The sequence below is a fragment of the Pogona vitticeps genome, chromosome 6 (genome assembly GCF_051106095.1).
Source record: "Pogona vitticeps strain Pit_001003342236 chromosome 6, PviZW2.1, whole genome shotgun sequence".
Lineage (NCBI taxonomy): Eukaryota > Metazoa > Chordata > Lepidosauria > Squamata > Agamidae > Pogona > Pogona vitticeps.
Window position 1 is genome coordinate 84,307,691 of NC_135788.1, and position 18,340 is coordinate 84,326,030.

Consider the following 18,340-nt stretch of genomic DNA (forward strand, 5'->3'; position numbering starts at 1 on the left):
TTTTTGCTCTGCATTTTCTCTGAGAGATTTATAGAATAATTTTTGAAATTTATAGAATATTTTGAAATTGTGTGTTTTCTCGATATTGTTTCAAGTGTCCATAATATTATTTTCAATTTTCTTTGCTGTAGCTGTTACCTCTGTTTTAATTCTTCCATAATTTAAACAACTATTTTCCTTCCAGGTCTTATCTTTTGCATAGTCTGGATTTCACTTTTTCATTTTTAAGTTTTAAATCTTTCAAATGTTTTAAGTCGCTAATCTCTGTGCACAATTTGTTTTTTTTTCCCCAGCTGGATTTTCAAATTTAGAGTGCCAGGGGTTTTCTGGGAATCCATGGTTATTATGATAGCTGTGCTATACATGAGCTGGTTTATTTCCTTTAGTATACTGGTTGGGATTGTTGGGATTAGTAGATTTGCATCTGTCAGTAGATGTTTCACTGCTTTATTTGTAATTGGTGCAAAATGAAGAGCCTTTGTCTTTCTGTGTTTTGGCTAACATGGTTTACTATTTTTTCCCTCAGTGATGTCTGCCATTCTGTCAACTCATAATTTCTGGGTTGTTTCATAAGCTGTTCCTCTAATGATACATTCTCTTCTACTGTTGTGTCTGCCTGTATCCTCCATTTGTCTTCCATACTATGGTCATTATTCTGTGTTGATTTTTCTTTTGCCAGCTTTTCTAGTTTTTGCAATTGCAGTTCTGAAAACAATTTATTCTGGATGATAAGCCTTCTCTTCATTGTTCAGTAATGTCACTATGCAGGTGTTTCCTTTTCCAGATGATGATGACGACGACAATGATCCTTAGTTCAGCCACCAGTCCAAATAGAAACGTGAGCCAAGAAATCAGAACAATACTGAGACTCAGAAAAGCAGATACGGAGGAATTAAAATGATCCTAAAGTGTAAGGATATGTCATTGAAGATAAAAACCATAATCATCCATGCTGTGGTCCTGGAGGGCAGTTTATGGATACTACAGATCACTAGAAAGACAGATGAGTGGATCTCAGATAAAATCAAGGCTGAATGGTTTCTAGAGGGAAAAATTACAAAACCAAGCCTGTCATATTTTCTGCACATAATAACAAGAAAAGACTTCTTGCAAAAAACAATAATGCTGGGAAAAATAAGGCAACAGGAAAATAGGAAAAACAAGAATCAGATGAATTGACTCAATACAGGAAGCCACAGCCTTGAATTTGCAAGAGCTGAATTGAGTGGTTAATGATAGGACATTTTGAAAGCCACAAATTCATTAGGTTTGCCATAGGTCAGAGGTGATTTAATGGCACATAACAACAACAGTTATATCATGTAGGTTAGCTGCCTTGTGCAATGCTCACACCCATGACTTCTAGTTTTGCATCAGCACAAGAAAATATCCAAGATGTACAACAAATCAATATGTATAAATTAGATGTGAATAGAAGTGGGTAGGATTGAAAGTAAGACTAATTCTACAGTTATCAGAAGGACCAGAAAACCTTTGCTATGTTGACACAATACAATTATTAATTTTTTAAAAACATAGTAATTAACTGACCACAAATATTTGCATACTTCATGATACTGAGAAGGAACAGGCTGTGCCAGTAAAGGCACTGAAGTAGCCATGCCAGTAACAGAATTATATTACAGCTACATTATTCTGATAATATATAGCAGCATTCCCTAATATTGCACCCAGTATTAGTATTTCCATTGTATTCAGACAGCATCATTAGTGATCTGCTGAACAAGAAATGAAACAAGTATCCGATGCATCTGGATTTTACTGTACCAGATTACAACTCTCATTATCTTCCATTTAGCATCACCAATGGGTGATGGGAATTGTAGCCTGACACTTGTAGAAAATTCTGTTGTATAGCTTTTAGAAGACAGCTCCAATCCTGGATTTGGAGCCCCACTACCAGGCCATACAGATAATCATGCCATATATGAAACAGATGTAGCCTTTGTGTCTCTCTCTCTCTCTGAATGCATATATACACTCTCACATATATACAGTAAGGAGACATTGGACTGCAAAGGGCATTTGGGAGCTTAGTAGAAATTAATCAAAACTAATCAATCACTACTAGTCCCTAGATTGAGAGGAATGCACCAATCAAAAGACAAGAGGCTAATTACGTGGCTCCTAAGGGAGGGATCATGGAGTAGGAAAAAGTGACTACAATCCAATTGTTCCAGTGGAAAGGTTGCATATACAAGTGCCATGACAAATCGTGGACACAGAGCTACCCCTCAAGAGTCTGATCTTTTGTGACGAAAGGTTTCAGAAGCTGGACAGACAACACTCCCTAACTTGGAACTTGTAGAAGTGGGCAGAAAGTCTCCTACTGATTGTACTGAGGTTTGCCTTGTGCCCGCAATATTCAGCTTGCCTGTGAAATTACATTATTTTGGAGCAACGGATACACAGGATGTTGCACAAGTGTCTTTCTGTCATTAATGTTTGACACTAGACCACACAGGTAGCAAGGAATGTATCTGTGTCTTATGGAATATCTTTCTTCCCCCTCCTCATATCCCAATTTAACTGTGGAGTCCTATCATCTGCACAAGGGTGCAGAAGAACTTTGCAAAGTCATGGAAGGCCTACCTAGTCCATATTATTGTAGGAATTGTTGTAGATCACAAGTAGAATATGAACAAACAGTACAATGTGATTGCAAAAAAGGCAAATGCTATTTTAAGCTGCATGAACAGAAGTATAGTCTCCAAATCGGGTGAAGTACTAGTTCCCCGCTATTCAGCACTGATTAGGCCTTATCTTGAATACTTTGCCTAGTTCTGGAGACCGTACTTTAAGAAGATGAAGACAAACTGGAAAAGATTCAGAGAAGGGCAGCAAGCATGATCAGGGGACAGGAAACCAAGCCCCGTCAGGAAAGACTAGAGAAACTGGACATGTTTGGCCTTAATTACATGTTATTAATGGCCAAAATCATATTGATATTCCAAAGACTTGATTCTGGCACACCTTTATGTCTGAACAATCCTACCTGTGAACAAAGCCCATGTTTACTTCCCAATGTCCATTCACAAAACAAAGCAAGCTGACCTTCAAATTATGGGAGATGTGAAAAGCTTGTGCTGTGACAACTGACATATTTCAGAAAATTAGAGTTCTCTCCTCTAATTGCAATCTGTAAAGTATAATTTGATTCTAAAATAATCTCAGACTGCAGATACATCATTGTATGTCTTAATTTAAATGAATATGAAGAACTGGATTATTTAGCAATGTACAGTTACATTGGCCTGTTTAATTATAATTATTGCTTTAATATGCATCCTACCTTCCTGCATAAGGTGCCTTTCATAGTCCATGCTTAACATTCTACAGGTGAACTGTCTTCAGAGAAAGTAGAAAAACACAGAATTTCTCTTATGTGCTCTGCCTATATACCTCCACTACACCTTTAGGATATTACCACCCTTAATACTTATTTATCTTAGACTTATACTTAGTCAACAAACATAGGTTGCTCAATGTTTCTCCAGAAAACCGCATGATGTATCAGTTTCTCCTTGAGGTCTCCAAATGGCCTTCTGTTTTCATAATCAACAAACATTATCAACAGAAGCCTTAGGTTTCCTGTATTTGCACTCAAACCTTCTATATAATCCACAGTCTGGAAGACCTAGAGGAAGGGGGCCTAGAACATCTTTGCCAATTGAAGCTGAAGCTACTGTACTCTTCCCTAAGCTCTTTTGCTGCCTTTATGACACACAGACAACTGAAAGAGACCTCAAGCATTGCGTTCAGGCACAGAAACAAGTAAGACATTCTGGGAAGAATTCCAGGGCTAGAACCTGATCTACATGACAGTACTTCTTGAATTCATCTTAGAGAATAGAAGTCTTATCTCCAAACCTTCATCTTCACCTCTCAAAACAAGGACCTGGAAAAATTACTATTTTGCATTAGAATGGCTAGAATTTCCTAAAAAGCTAAGAGGTTTCACCTCTTTTTTACATAATTAAAATTATGTTTAATTTTGGAGTGCTGGATACTATGCCACTCCATAGTGACATATGGAAATTCCCCTCTCTACTTCTGATGGAAATTTCCCTCTCTACTTTTGATACTCAGAGCATTGACCACCACAAGCTATTTCTCATAATTGAGGAAGTACTAGGGTTTTCTACATCATGCGTTTTCTCCCCTTTACCAAACCAAGTGCCACTCTATTATACTAATCTTTTCTAAAATTTGATTCATGCCACAGGAATATAAAAAAATGAAATAAGCATATGAATTCACAAGCTGATGTCATTGGAAGGATGACCCCAGAAACATTTTGCCCATGAAGTATTTTTGTTCAAATGATCAAAAGTTTAGATAAATCTGAGCCATGCAATGCGGAAAGATACCATGGCAAAGCAACAAATCTGCAGACCATGAGAAAGATGAATCATACTGAGTCAGAATCCACTAAAATTCAGTCCTAGCACTTCTCTTTTATTAAAAAAGTGTATGGTTTTCACAGCAGCCCGGAAAGAAAGCTAATGGCATTCTTGATCACCTCCAAATGAAGTTAAGTCATGTTGCAATACAGTCAGCAGAAGGGTCCAACTAAGAAAAGTTTATAAAAGAGCACTGCGGATAGCATGGAGGACAAAGAAAGGTTCTATTCTGAAAATCCAACTTTTGGGTATATTTCCATAAGAGCAGTTTTTAAAGACCCCGTTCCCTTTGCCAGCTTATCCTTCCAGAGGACAAAGCAAAAAATTAGGCCACAGTCATCATTGCTTCATACACACAAACCCCATTCTCCCACCACTCACCGGTTTCAGCTTCAGTTTCAGACTCATTTCTATCTGTACGTTGAAAGTAAGTGCTGCCTGTGTGAGCAAGGGAGCCAGACTGAGCGAGGGGAGAGGGGAGCGGTGCAGTGCTCCCTAGCCTAGACACTGCATTGCTTACATCACTCCCCAGAGTGGTGAGGAAGAGCTGTAATCACACTCCAAATACACTACATGAATTATTCCTGACACGGAAGTGGGTGGGTGGGTGAGTAGGCTAGTAATACTTTTGCAGACTTTTTCATTAGTAGGGCCTTATTTTCTTGTTTTCTCCACAACAGAGACAAATTCATCCTCCGTTCCGAAGTTTGGCCGTTGAGTTGGATTCTAGTATAACTCTTCCCTGCTGAAACATATACATCTACAATGTTACATTAGAATTGGAGAGGGCGACTCATGCATTTTGCAGAAAAGATCCACAAACAGATCTTCAAATTGCCAATTCCTTGAACATTTTATAATTACACAATGTTAATGTGCATCATATATATGTTTTGGTGTAGCACTCTAGAAAGTACTTGGAAGTACTAGGGACAAGAGAAAGGGAGACAGGAAACACCAGTACAGGTATTACTTAGAGACCTCAGTCTCTTTTACTGCCTGTCCCATGGTTGCCATGTCTTGTGCTCTTCCAGGTACTATTTCCCACCTTCTAGAGTCCTTTTCAAGATGAACTTGAACACATTGTTGTTTCTATTAGAGCTTCAAACTTAATTTTTCACACTTCAACTTGCAATGGCTATGCTGGCTGGTGGATTTCAGGAGATAAATTACATCCTCTAATCTTTCCAGGTTTCTTTAGGCACAGCCCATGTTTCAGACTCTTTCTCCATATCCAAGAAAACAAGGCACTTCTAAGATCCAGTGACATATGTAATTTTCCGACTTTACTAATGCCACCACTGATGTTATTTTCAAACACGGTGGTGTGCCAAAACAGAAATCAAAAGTATGGAACTAAGCTAGATGCAGGCAACATGCTCTCTGTGGGTTGGGAATGAACCCACACTGGCTTTTCCTGCTTCTACCACACTGTCAGAAACTGTAGGGAAAGAATTCTTCCTCATTCTGAAGATAAATGATTAAAACTGAGGCACCTGTGACATTTTAGATGCCCCCCACACTCTTTCCTATGTGCCCTTTCCTCTATGCTCCTTTTAAATTAGTAACTCAAAAGGTGACAGAGAGGGAAACATTAGCTTTTGTTACTACAGCTCCCAAGTTCCCCTGCCAGCATGGCCACTAGAAAGTAATATCTCCTAGTTCTGCAGCTGGTTGTGCACCACAAAGTCTAAGTTAGGGGAAACTGACATAGTAAACAGGGAGGGTGAGAATTATTACCATTCAGTCTATCAACATGAAATGCATCTTGGATTAGGGCACATTCTTGAGGCATCTTTCTGGAACCAGCAGGATTAATGGCTAATGTTTACTGGCAAGATTACTGTGGTGTCATATCCACAATAGCAGAGTGCTCATAGACTCTGCCCTTTCTGTCCAGCCTTCAGCAATGACCTGTCAACTCCAATCCTGTCACCTCCAGCCAGCTAATGACCCAGTATTGACAAACTGGTGTCGCTACTGATCAGGCATCAATCCTGTTGCCTAGCAGCAGTATCCCCTACGTGGCAACTGTTTTATGTCCTCCCTGCTCCCTTGCAACAGCACATGCAAAATCTAAGCCAAAACCTCCAGGAAGAAACATCATGCCCCCAAGGTTGTTTCAAAGTGTTTGGGAAGAGCAGCACAAATAAGATGAAAGAGGTCCACCTGAGGAGGTCAAACATGAAAAATCAAGGAGCCACAGTTGTTCATCATAAGAGCATAAGAAGAGTCCTCCTGGATTAGACCAACAATCTGTCCAGGATCCTGTTTCCAGCAGAGAACAGGATCCTGGACTTGGAAACCCAAGCACAGGATAAAGTGGAGTTAGCCCAGCTCCAGCCTATGTATGTGGTATCCAGCACTCAGGGACACCCATGGTCAGTTCTACCATTAGGCACAGTGAAACAACAGCCTCAGATGGCAGATGCTGAGAAGCAAGGGTATAAACTCCAGGCATCCCTCCTGAGCTTCACAGTTACCCCCCCTCCCAGTTATGGACAGAGTTGTATGTGCCAGATGGCCTATACTGCATTCCTGATCTAGGTTGGGAGCACCATTTTGTCGCTTGTCTCAGACAGTCGTGGAGATAAACTACCTATTATAGCAATAGAAGATGTAGGCTCCACAAATTCATTTCACCCTTAGGAAATAAAACCATCATAAAAGTTAGTGATCCTCAAGGGTCACCTCATGTTCTTCTCTCTTGTCCTATGTATGATCCAGGTTTTTTTGGGGGGGTTGGGGTGGGGTCCCATTTTATTTTATTTTATTTTAGAGTTTCAAAGCATAATTTTTTGGGACTACATTTCTGAGAGTTCCATAGCTAGCATGGCCTCTAGGGAAGTCTTGGAGGTATAGTCCAAAAACATAAAAAAGGAAAAAGAAAAGAAAAAAGTGATTTTTGCAAATTTCCCCTCATCCCATTTTGCCCCCCCCCCCCCCAGTCCTGATAGAAGCCATATTTGACTACACCGCACTACCTCTGGTGGTCAGAAAATTGAGGATCCACCTACCTGAGTGACTTTTTCAGTTACATTCTGCTGGGTGCGTTCTGCCACTTTGTGTGGTGCAATAATCTCAATTTCTGTGGTGGAGCCTGACCGGTGTTTCTCTAGGTTGAACTCCACAAAGTTGAGGGTGAACTGCGGTATCTGACTGATGGTCCTATATTTCATCAGATCGGAGTCCGACGTGGAATTCTGGCTGGTCTTGATTTGTGATGCTTCTGGAAGGAAAGGCAATGAAGATTTTGTCCAATTAGGTTGCCAGGAACACTCAACGTGGACAACTCATGCCTCCCTTCTCATTTCTGCACTTGATTCCCACGACTTTCAGCACTGCTTTCAATACATTTTAACCTCATGGCAGGATTTGCCCATGCTAATCTATGTATGCACATAAAAATGTAGAAAGAATAGCTGTAATTTAAATACAAATATAAAATATTGCTCAATCATTACCAAGTGAACTGTGTACCTATTCAGTTTGCTGTCTTGTTCTAACTGTTGAGGGACAATTTAAGTCCCCTACTCTCCATCCTCAGGTTTTTTGCCCCTCAATGGGATTAGGCCTGGCTGGCCTATAAACAGAGGTCATGTTCAAAAATGATGCCTTATATTTTTTTTTTCAGTTTAAAAATGTATTTTTCTTAGCTTTATTAATCAAATACAATTACATGTTACATTTTTTTCTATTTTCTTTGTAGATATAATTCAAGAAGAGTTTTTATTATTTTACACATTCAACCATGGTTTCTTTATTCATGTATCTTCAATTGAACTACTGTACTCTGTAAAGCAGGTCACAGGGTCACAAACTGCTGCCACAACTGTATCACCCTTGGCATCACCCCATGTTGTTACCCCTTTGTGTTATAAGACTGTTTCCTTTCACAATGGCAGCTATACAGAGATCTGTGGTTGTGTCAGTTGTTATAAAGGTAAAGGTTCCCCTTGATAATTTTTGTCCAGTCGTGTTTGCCTCTAGGGGGCGGTGCTCATCCCCGTTTCCAAGCCATAGAGCCAGCATTTGTCCGAAGACAATCTTCCGTGGTCACGTGGCCAGTGCGACTTAGACACGGAACGCTGTTACCTTCCCACCGAGGTGGTCCCTATTTATCTACTTGCATTTGCATGCTTTCGAACCGCTAAGTTGGCGGGAGCTGGGACAAGCGACGGGCACTCACTCTGTCGTGTGGATTCGATCTTACAACTGCTGGGTCTTCTGATCCTGCAGCACAGGCTTCTGCGGTTTAGCCCGCAGCGCCACCACGTCCCTCAGTTGTTATAGTTACTGCCAAATACTGCCCATTAAGTATTTCAATGTGTGATTTTAAAAGACTGTGCCAAACACTGTGAAGTTGAGGGCCTACTGGCTTGCTATGCCCTGAGATCCATGGCTTGGCTTATAATGTTCTAGTTGCCATTTCATCTCTCCAATCCATATGTGGTGAGATTGGGCTAGAAATAGGTAACACTCAGAGGTATTGTCATATTATGCCATTTCTTATCTGTCAGTCCCCCCACAAAGATTTGTCTGTCCCCTCTCTAGCTCTTGTCATCTTCTCTGTAAGGCAAGGATGGGGCATTCGTTCATTTACTGCCCCATTAGTGTCATGTCCAGGCTTCCAAATCTTGTTGGCCTGCAACTCCCATCAACCCAAGTTAGCAGATCAGAGGCAAAAGATCATACACACATAAGTCCAGCAACAATGAGACATACTTCAGGGATGTTTTGCTTTCTGCATTCAGTTTGGTGGTCTACCCACTGTGAATTCAGATCAGTTAACAATTAAAGACATTCCTGACAGGAGTAAGTTGCAATAGTCTTATCCCATACAAAAGTTTACTCCTTACAAGAGGAAAATCCAGTCTTTTTAATCATAAGACATATCAAGAAATATCTGGGGTTTAACACATATTTGGATGCTGACACCAGTTTAATGGGAGAAGGCACTCCATGTCTCTTTAACCAGCTTCTGTAATGATCATAAGAGCAAAGAAACAATCACACTCAGTGGTAACCCAACAGCACAGAGATGACAGCGTGAGTACTATACCCTACCTGAGTTTGCTCTCCTTTCCCTGAACTTTCCCTGGAACTCAGATTTTGCAGCCTCCAAATTCTCCAATGAGGAGACCTGGCGAAGGCTATGGAAGCTGCCCCAAGACTGGAACCGGCACAAACTTCTGGCAGGACGTGGCCCTCGAGGGCCAAGGGGAGGCAGTTCTTGTGCTGGGGGTAAGTGATGTACTTCAGTATCAGGTGCAATCTCCAGGCTTTGCCTTCTCTCTTTCCCCAGGAGTGCTTCTGTTTCCGCTTGGCCACTGATCTCTGCAGTCAATGTCTTCAGCTCCCTCAGTTTGAAAGAGTCCCCTCCGGGCTTTAAGACAGCCAGGAAGAAAGTGTTTCCATTAAGAAGAGCTCTTGCATGGTTTAAAGCAACAAGAGAGGGTAGGTAAAGGGAAGGAGTAAAGGCTGGGAAGTGAAGCACAGTCATGGCAATAGGATGATGGTCCAATTGGGACATCTTCTTGGTTTGGTTCATTCCTGAATTAGCAAGCCCCTCCCGGTTTCCGTAGCTTTGGTTACCTTTCTGTAGTTGCTCAACTGTAACGCTTTAGAGAATTCTAGACATTTCATATATGATGATCCTTAGCACAACTCTCCAGATATGTCAATTCTGTTACAGATACAGAGCTAAGGCAATAGGAATAGTGGCTTATCTGGGGCTACTGACTGATTTAATGGCAGAGGTGAGAATGGAAACAGAAACATCCTAGTTTATAGCTTAGTCTCTTAAATGATATCCCTAACAGGCATAGGCAAAGTTAGTCACACCTAAGTCTCACTAGCCAAAATCCTCTTGCTTAGCATAGTAAATTACACTCAAGTAGGCCCATTGAATTAATGGGGATCAGGTGAACCAACTCATCTGTACTTTCCATTGGTTCAAGTGGGCCTTTTGTAACTAACTTACTTTAGCATAGTAAGTTAAAGTTAGAGTAGGCCCATTTAAATCAATGGAAATTATGGAGTAGATTAATCAAGTCCCCATTGATTCAATGGCCTACTTTAATGCAATTGACTATGCTAAGCAGCAGGATTTTTGGCTTCTATTTAAAACTTATTTGCATGAATCAGGATATTACCACAAGAAATATAGCTTTTGAAGCACACACTGTTTCTTACATATAAGATGATCTCAAACTCCACTCTGGCAGAATGCTAGTATTGTAGAAAAACAGCTTTCCTGACAGTGGCATAGCTCTTCTTATAAGGGAATTTTCTCTGTAAACAAAGGTGTTACACTTATTCTGAAAGGGGAATAAATGGAGGAGGTGGGAAGAAATCAGCATGTCTGGAGAAAAGGAGATACAGTATAGGCCCCTTGCAACGATACACCTTGCTTATGAACACACAATAAAGTAATGTTCTATTTACAGTGTATTTATTTACCATAAAGAAAGCAGCTCTAAAGCAATTGCTGCTGCTGTACAGACTGTGTGATTATTACTGGTTTGAAAGGAACACCACAGAGGACATCAATTCATGTAGTTCTCCCCAAAGGGAAAAACAAAACGTGCTCCTACACCTAACGATGAGTGAGTTCGTGATATGTGAATGCACCTAGGACAAACTTTTTAAGCAGCTTAGTCAGAACAGTCTCCTCTGCTGAGGCTAAGTTAGTAAATCAAAAACAGCAGAGACAGATGGGAGAAAGATCTTGCTTATTGGGGACTGGTTTTCCCCGGCCCCCAAATCTGGGGATTCTGCAACTTTTTGTCATTATCTCGGATAATATAATCTTACACTGAGTTATTGTGGGGTATTTTCTGAACTCAGTGAGAATTTTAAGGTACTGAGATGCTGAGTCAGTGACATGTTTATACATGCACATCTTGCATTTACTGATATCAATGATATCATACTAATAAATAAGACATGGCACTTATGTTTTCTTTCATCATGGGTTACCAAAAACATTTTTGTCCCAATATAATATTCATTGAATGAGACACTAAATCACCTCAAATACAAAAAACTATGGGTTTTAGGACCTTTTTTTGTTCCTACTAATTTTGCTTATTAAAAAACAACAAAATCTTTACATGTTGAGTAGATGAAATATGCGACATTGCCCAAAGCAGATTAGTAGCAGGTGCCTGCTCTCAAGGTCACCTAACAGAACCTTTCCATTTAGTGCTAATCTGCTAAACACCAGTGATGCCCAACCTTGGGTCCCTGTAGATGTTCTTGGTTTAATTTCCCTGGAGCCTTCACCACTAGCTGTGCTGGCCAGGATTTCTGGGAGTTGTAATTCACAAACATCTGGGAACCCAAGGTCGGGACCCACTATACTAAAACAACAATCCAACAGAGAAGATCCTTAAGATAAGTATATAGTTCTTTTTAAAGACAGAAGTGGATTAGTAGTTTTGTACTGCAAAGGACTTCCAGAGGAAGCTTTCAGTTTAGAACTGAGCCACTACAACAATAACAAAATTAAAATCTAGCAAAGAAAATTATTTTTAGAGTGGCTGTTCAAGATTTTTTAAAATAGTTTTAGATTTCTTGAAGATGGCCGATTTCTTAAAATAAAAAGAAACGGGGTTTTAAGAGGCTGCAGACAGAAACTTGGGTTAAGGTCTGTGCTCATTAGCTATTGAGTGCCTTGTTCAGAGGAGCCCTAAAATTCATTCTCCTAATCCATGATACCTGAGGATTAAAATGACATGTAACATCTGCTGGACAATCACTCCAACCCAACCCCAAAAGTAATAGTCCTACAGCTGGACCAAAAAGGTCCAACTTGGACATAGATTGGGTTTGGGCTGGAACACATTTCCTTGTACGTGTAAATACTGGGAATTAGATTGCATGAGACTGTTCCACAAAGGGTCCAAATTGTGATCTATTTACCCACGTGAACATACCCTGAGACTTTTTAGGATATGAAAGTGGTGACCAGACAAAAATAAATCCAGACTTCTTAATGGAAGTAAACATTCTTCCAAGATGCTTATACAGCACAGGTGTCTTGCAACTTTCTTTTCCAGTGGCCTGGAAACTTTGTAAAAGCAGTCTCTCTATTAAGATATAGATGAGGTGAAACAGGATACTGGATGGCAACATAGGATGACAATCCTAGAAAAATTAGGTGATAGTGGTGGCAATGATATTGGTAGCAGCAGCAGTCAGTTTGTTGTTGTTTAGTCATTAAATCGTGTCCGACTCTTCATGACCCCATGGACCAAAGCACGGCAGGCCCTCCTGTCTTATACTGCCTCCTGGAGTTTGGTCAAATTCATGTAGGTAGCTTCGATGACACTGTCCAACATCTCGTCCTCTGTCGTCCCCTTCTCCTCTTGCCTTCACACTATCCCAACTTCAGGGGCTTTTCCAGGGAATCTTCTCTTCTCATGAGATGGCCAAAGTATTGGAACCTCAGCTTCAGGATCTGTCCTTCCAGTGAGCACTCAGGGTTGATTGCCTTCAGAATGGATAAGTTTGATCTCCTTGCAGTCCAGGGGACTCTCAAGAGCCTCCTCCAGCACCACAATTCAAAAACATCAATTCTTCAGTGGTCAGCCTTCTTTATGGTCCAGCTTTCACTTCCATACATCACTACTGGAAAAAAACCATAGCTTTGACTATGCGGACCTTTGTCAGCAAGGTGATATGTCTGCTCTTTAAGATGCTGTCTAGGTTTGTCATTGCTTTCCTCCCAAGAAGTAGGCGTCTTTTAATTTTGTGGCTGCTACCAGCATCTGCAGTGATCATGGAGCCCAAGAAAGTAAAATCTGTCACTGCTTCCATGTTTTCCCCTTCAATTTGCCAGGAGGTGATGGAACCAATGGCCACGATCTTAGTTTTTTTGATGTTGAGCTTCAGACCATTTTTTTGCGCTCTCCTTTTTCACCCTCATTTTCTTTAATTCCTCCTCACTTTCTGCCATCAGAGTGGTATCATTTGCATATCTGAGATTGTTGATATTTCTTCCGGCAGTCTTAATTCTGGCTTGGGATTCGTCCAGTCCAGTCTTTCACATGATGTATTCTGCATGTAAGTTAAATAAGCAGGGAGACAATATACAGCCTTGTTGTACTCCTTTCCTAATTTTGAACCAATCACTTGTTCCATATCCAGTTCTAACTGTTGCTTCCAGTTCTACATATAGATTTCTCAGGAGATAGATAAGGTGGTCAGGCACTCCCATTTCTTTAAGAACTTGCCATAGTTTGTTGTGGTTGACACAGTCAAAGGTTTTTGCATAGTCAATGAAGCAGAAGTAGATCTTTTTCTGGAACTCTCTGGCTTTCTCCATAATCCAGCACATGTTAGCAATTTCGTCTCTAGTTCCTCTGTTCCTCTGAAATCCAGCTTGTACTTCTGGGAGTTCTCGGTCCACATCCTGCTCAAGCCTACCTTGTAGGATTTTGAGCATAACCTTGCTAGCGTGTGAAATGAGTGTCTTCTGCTTCTGTTATGTCCCTACCATTTTTGTCCTTTATCATGTCCATCTTTGCACAAAATGTTCCTTTAACATCTCCAATTTTCTTGAACACATATCTGGTTTTTCCCTTTCTATTATTTTCCTCTTTTTTTTTTGCACTGTTCATTTAAGAAGACCATCTTGTCTCTCCTTGCTATTCTTTGGAAGTCTGCATTCAACATTTTGTAACTTTCCCTATCTCCCTTGCATTATGTTTCCCTTTTCTTTTGTGCTATTTGCAAGGCCTTGTTGGACAACCACTTTGCTTTCTTGCATTTCCTTTTCTTTCGGATGGTTTTTGTTGCTGCCTCCTGGACAATGTTACGAGCCTCTATCCAAAGTTCTTCAGGCACTCTGTCCACCAAATCTAGTTCCTCAAATCTGTTCTTCACTTCCACTGTGTATTCATAAGGGATTTGGTTTAGATTATACCTGACTAGCCCAGTGGTTTTTCCTACTTTCTTCAGTTTAAGCTTGAGTTTTGCTATAAGAAGCTGATGATCAGAGTCACAATCAGCTCCACGTCTTGTTTTTGCTGACTGTATAGAGCTTCTTCATCTTTGGCTGCAGAGAACATAATCAATCTGATTTCGGTATTGCCCATCTGGTGATGCCCATGTGTAGAGTCGCCTCTTGTGTTGTTGGAAAAAAGTGTTTGTGATGACCAGCTTGTTCTCTTGACAAAAGTCTATTAGCCTTTGCCCTGCTTCGTTTTGAACTCCAAGGCCAAACTTCCCTGTTGCTCCTTTTATCTCTTAGCTCCCTACTTTAGCATTCCAGTCCCTTATAATGAGAACATCTTTATTTGGTGTCACTTCCAAAATGTGTAGTACGTCTTCATAGAATTGGTCAAATTCAGCCTCTTCAGTATTGGTGGTTGGTGCATAAACCTGGATTACTGTGACGCTGAAAGGTCTACATTGAATTCGTATTGAAATCATTCTATCATTTTTGAGGTTGTATCCCAGTACAGCCTTTCCCACTCTTTTGTTGACTAGGAGGGCTACTCCATTCTATGGGATTCTTGCCCACAATAGTAGATATGATAATCATCTGAATTGAATTTGCCCATTCCTGTCCATTTTAATTCACTGACACCCAGAATGTCAATGTTTATTCTTGTCATCTCCTGTTTGACCACATCCAGCTTACCAAGGTTCATAGATCTTACATTCCAGGTTCCTATGCAGTATTTTTATTTGCAGCATCAGACTTTCCTTTCACTTCCAGGGACATCTGCAGCTGAGCATCCTTTCAGCTTTGGCCCAACCATTTCATTAGCTCTGGAGCTACTTGTACTTGTCCTCCACTCTTCCTCAGTAGCATGTTGGACACCTTCTGCCCTGAGGGGCTCATCTTCCAGCGTCATATCTTTTAGCCTTTTGTTTCTGTCCATGGTGTTTTCTTGGCAAAGATACTGGAGTGGCTTGCCAGTTCCTGCTCCAGGTGGATCGCATTTAGTCCGAGCTCTCCACTATGACCTGTCCATCTTGGGTGTCCCTGCACGGCATAGCCCATAGCTTCTTTGAATTACTCAAGCTCCTTCGCCATGACAAGTCAGTCATCCATGAATGGTAGCAGTCAGTTTTTGTTGTTGTTTACTTGTTGTGTCCGACTCTTCGTGATCCCATGGACCAGAGCACGCCAGGCCCTCCTGTCTTCCACTGCCTCCCAGAGTTGTGTCAAATTCATGCTGATAGCTTCGACGACACTGTCCAACCATCTCGTCCTCTGCCATCCCCTTCTCCTCTTGCCTTCACACTTTCCCAACATCAGGGTGTTTTCCAGGGAATCTTCTCTTCTCATGAGATGGCCAAAGTATTGGAGCCTCAGCTTCAGAATCTGTCCTTCCAATGAGCACCCAGGGTTGATTTCCTTCAGAATTGATAGGTTTGTTCTCCTTGCAGTCCAGGGGACTCTCAAGAGTCTTCTCCAGCACCACAATTCAAAAACATCAATTCTTTGGCGGTCAGCCTTCTTTATGGTCCAGCTCTCACTTCCATACATTGCTACTGGAAAAACCATAGCTTTGACTGTATGGCTAAAGAATAAAAGCAGTTCTTGAGACTATTATAGCTACACAATGGGTTATTTTAAAACACTGTTCAAACAAATAAATTATTCACAGTTTTAGTATATGTACAGTACATATGTACTACACATCACAAGAATGAGTCTGGAATCTAGAGAAAGCCTCCTGCTCTAAATAAATGAATTGATAAATATAACTACATTGTGTACTCAAGGAATCTTTTTTTTAAAAAAAGGAAAGGAAATACTCTTACATTCTTACACACCAATCGGAGAGGAAATCTTGAACTCTTCCCCCTTAAGTTAAAGGATTGCACAGTGTATAGAGAATGCACACATGGGAGAATATAGGTAGCTGTGCTCAATAAAGCAATACTAAAAATATAATTGAAAAATAAAGGAAAAAGAAAAATACTCTTTAGGTGATGGAGGATGAAGTCAATGCATTATGCGGCACTGACACCTGTGCTTGTTATACAAGAAGGTATGCACATCAGTTACTTAGTACTGGGAAGCTAGGCAGCCAACCAGTATGCATAATATCATACCAGTTCTGAAACATTTACACTGTTGGCCAGTTGCTGGACTGGCCTTTTAAGTCATGTTCATATTTCATTACATTCATTTATACGTTTAAAAGGTTTTACTTATTTTTCTATGGTTCCGATTATCATTGTGCACCCCCCATTAGATATTATATAAAGAATAAACAAACAAACAAATCAACCATGTGTCCAGAAGAAAGCAACACATGGGTACTTTTTGCAATTCACAGCTGCACTATCTACCAGTGTGCATTTCAATCTGTTGCTAATATACCACATATATTGCTGACTTAGTTATATCATTTCCATCTGGAACCTTTGGTAAAAAGGATGAGGGAGACTACCTGCAAATTCATGGCCACAGGAAGGGCACGGAGGCCTGGCCAGGTCAAACTTTTCTTTGGCCTCTGTTCCTAAAGCAGGGATACCATCACCACTGCTCTCATGAGGGGCTGCACTGGGTCTACCTGTATGCATACTTATTTCCTACCACAGGACATAGATCTTATTTTGCAATACATTTTAAAAAATAATGCCCCATGTACTTTTCCTTTAAATATGCTGGCCAGTGGCCACCCGCTCTATACTCGGGTCACCCCAATGGTCTTTGCTTATATCTGCTAACCATGTCATCAACTGCAGGCAACATCAAAAATATCTGGGGCAGCTAGCATCAAGTCTTCTGTAGCATAGAATACACTGAGATAGGAGTAAAGTTGTCTATTTTTCTCCATTTGCACAAAGAACTGTTTTGGTGCAAAACTCCCATTTCCTGAGGTTCATCTTGGCTCCCCTAACACCATTCCATAGCTTATAAAGTGACTTCCAAGTCACTCAGGTTTCTGTGTGAGTGAGGGCTAGACACCCCTGGGGTTCCATCAATTTTAAGAGGTGTGTTGTTCATTCTTTCCATACTATAGTCCTGGACAGTGGTCCCCAACCTTGGGCCTTCAGATGTTCTTGGACTACAACTCCCAGAAGCCTTCACCACCACCTCTGCTGGCCAGGATTTCTGGGAGTTGAAGTCCAAGAACATCTGGAGGCCCAGGGTTGGGGAATCACTGCTCTAGGACACACAGCTGATTTGAAAAAAAAAACAGTTTTAATTTGGGAGGAATGAGATGGTAGCCGAAGGGTGGATGGATATTTAACGACAATATTTTGAGTCTCTATCTCTTAGTGGCTACTCTTTTCATATGTCACTGGGCACAATGTCTGCTAGTGCTTTCAAGCATCAGCAATGATACTACAGCTTTCATTTCCTTAAATCCTGTTGCTTAGTATAGTAAGTTACACTGAAGTAGGCACATTCCTCACTGGAGATCTCATGAGTCAACTCCTCTGAAAGTTCTATTGATTTGAATAGGCATATTCTAGTTGCAACTTACTATGATAAGCAGTAGAATTTCAGCCAGAGTACTACTTAATACATACTAAATAATATTTAATTATTTTTATATGCCTGCCATTCAGCGTGGCCCCAGAAAACTGCTTTTTGGTATTCCATTTATTTTAGCCTTACACAACCTAAACTCTTGGTAAAATCTTGGTCATATAGCGCTTATATTCAGGCTGGTCTTATCTGGAATGTTTTGGGCAAGAATTGTAAGAAGAGCAAACACTCAACAAGTAGTAATTCAAGCAATTACTGGGAGGCTTCTCATTCCCCTTGCATCTATTACAGTTGTGGCTGTTTTCATGTCTAACGCATCATTACTTTTAAAATTAATTACTTTTAATTTCTAGCATAGAGATGATGGGCGAAATGCTGCATTCATTTTACTGATGGCGCACCAAGGTTTGTCGATTCATCAAGGTTATGATTTTTGCTATCTTCTTAT

At 40.6% G+C, this 18,340-nt stretch overlaps 1 protein-coding gene across 3 annotated transcripts in view; it reads right to left on the reverse strand.

Moving 5' to 3' along the window:
- Positions 1-18,340, reverse strand: part of KCNH6 (potassium voltage-gated channel subfamily H member 6) — a 158,106-nt gene that overhangs the window by 59,585 nt on the left and 80,181 nt on the right. For 2 of the 3 annotated variants that reach the window (XM_073004050.2, XM_073004051.2), the window contains one exon: positions 7,442-7,653. In XM_073004050.2, coding sequence (XP_072860151.2) covers positions 7,442-7,653 — 212 coding nt within the window. Of the gene's footprint in view, positions 1-7,441; positions 7,654-9,491; positions 11,175-18,340 lie in introns of those variants that run through there. The other variant, XM_073004049.2, reaches the window with a different exon arrangement.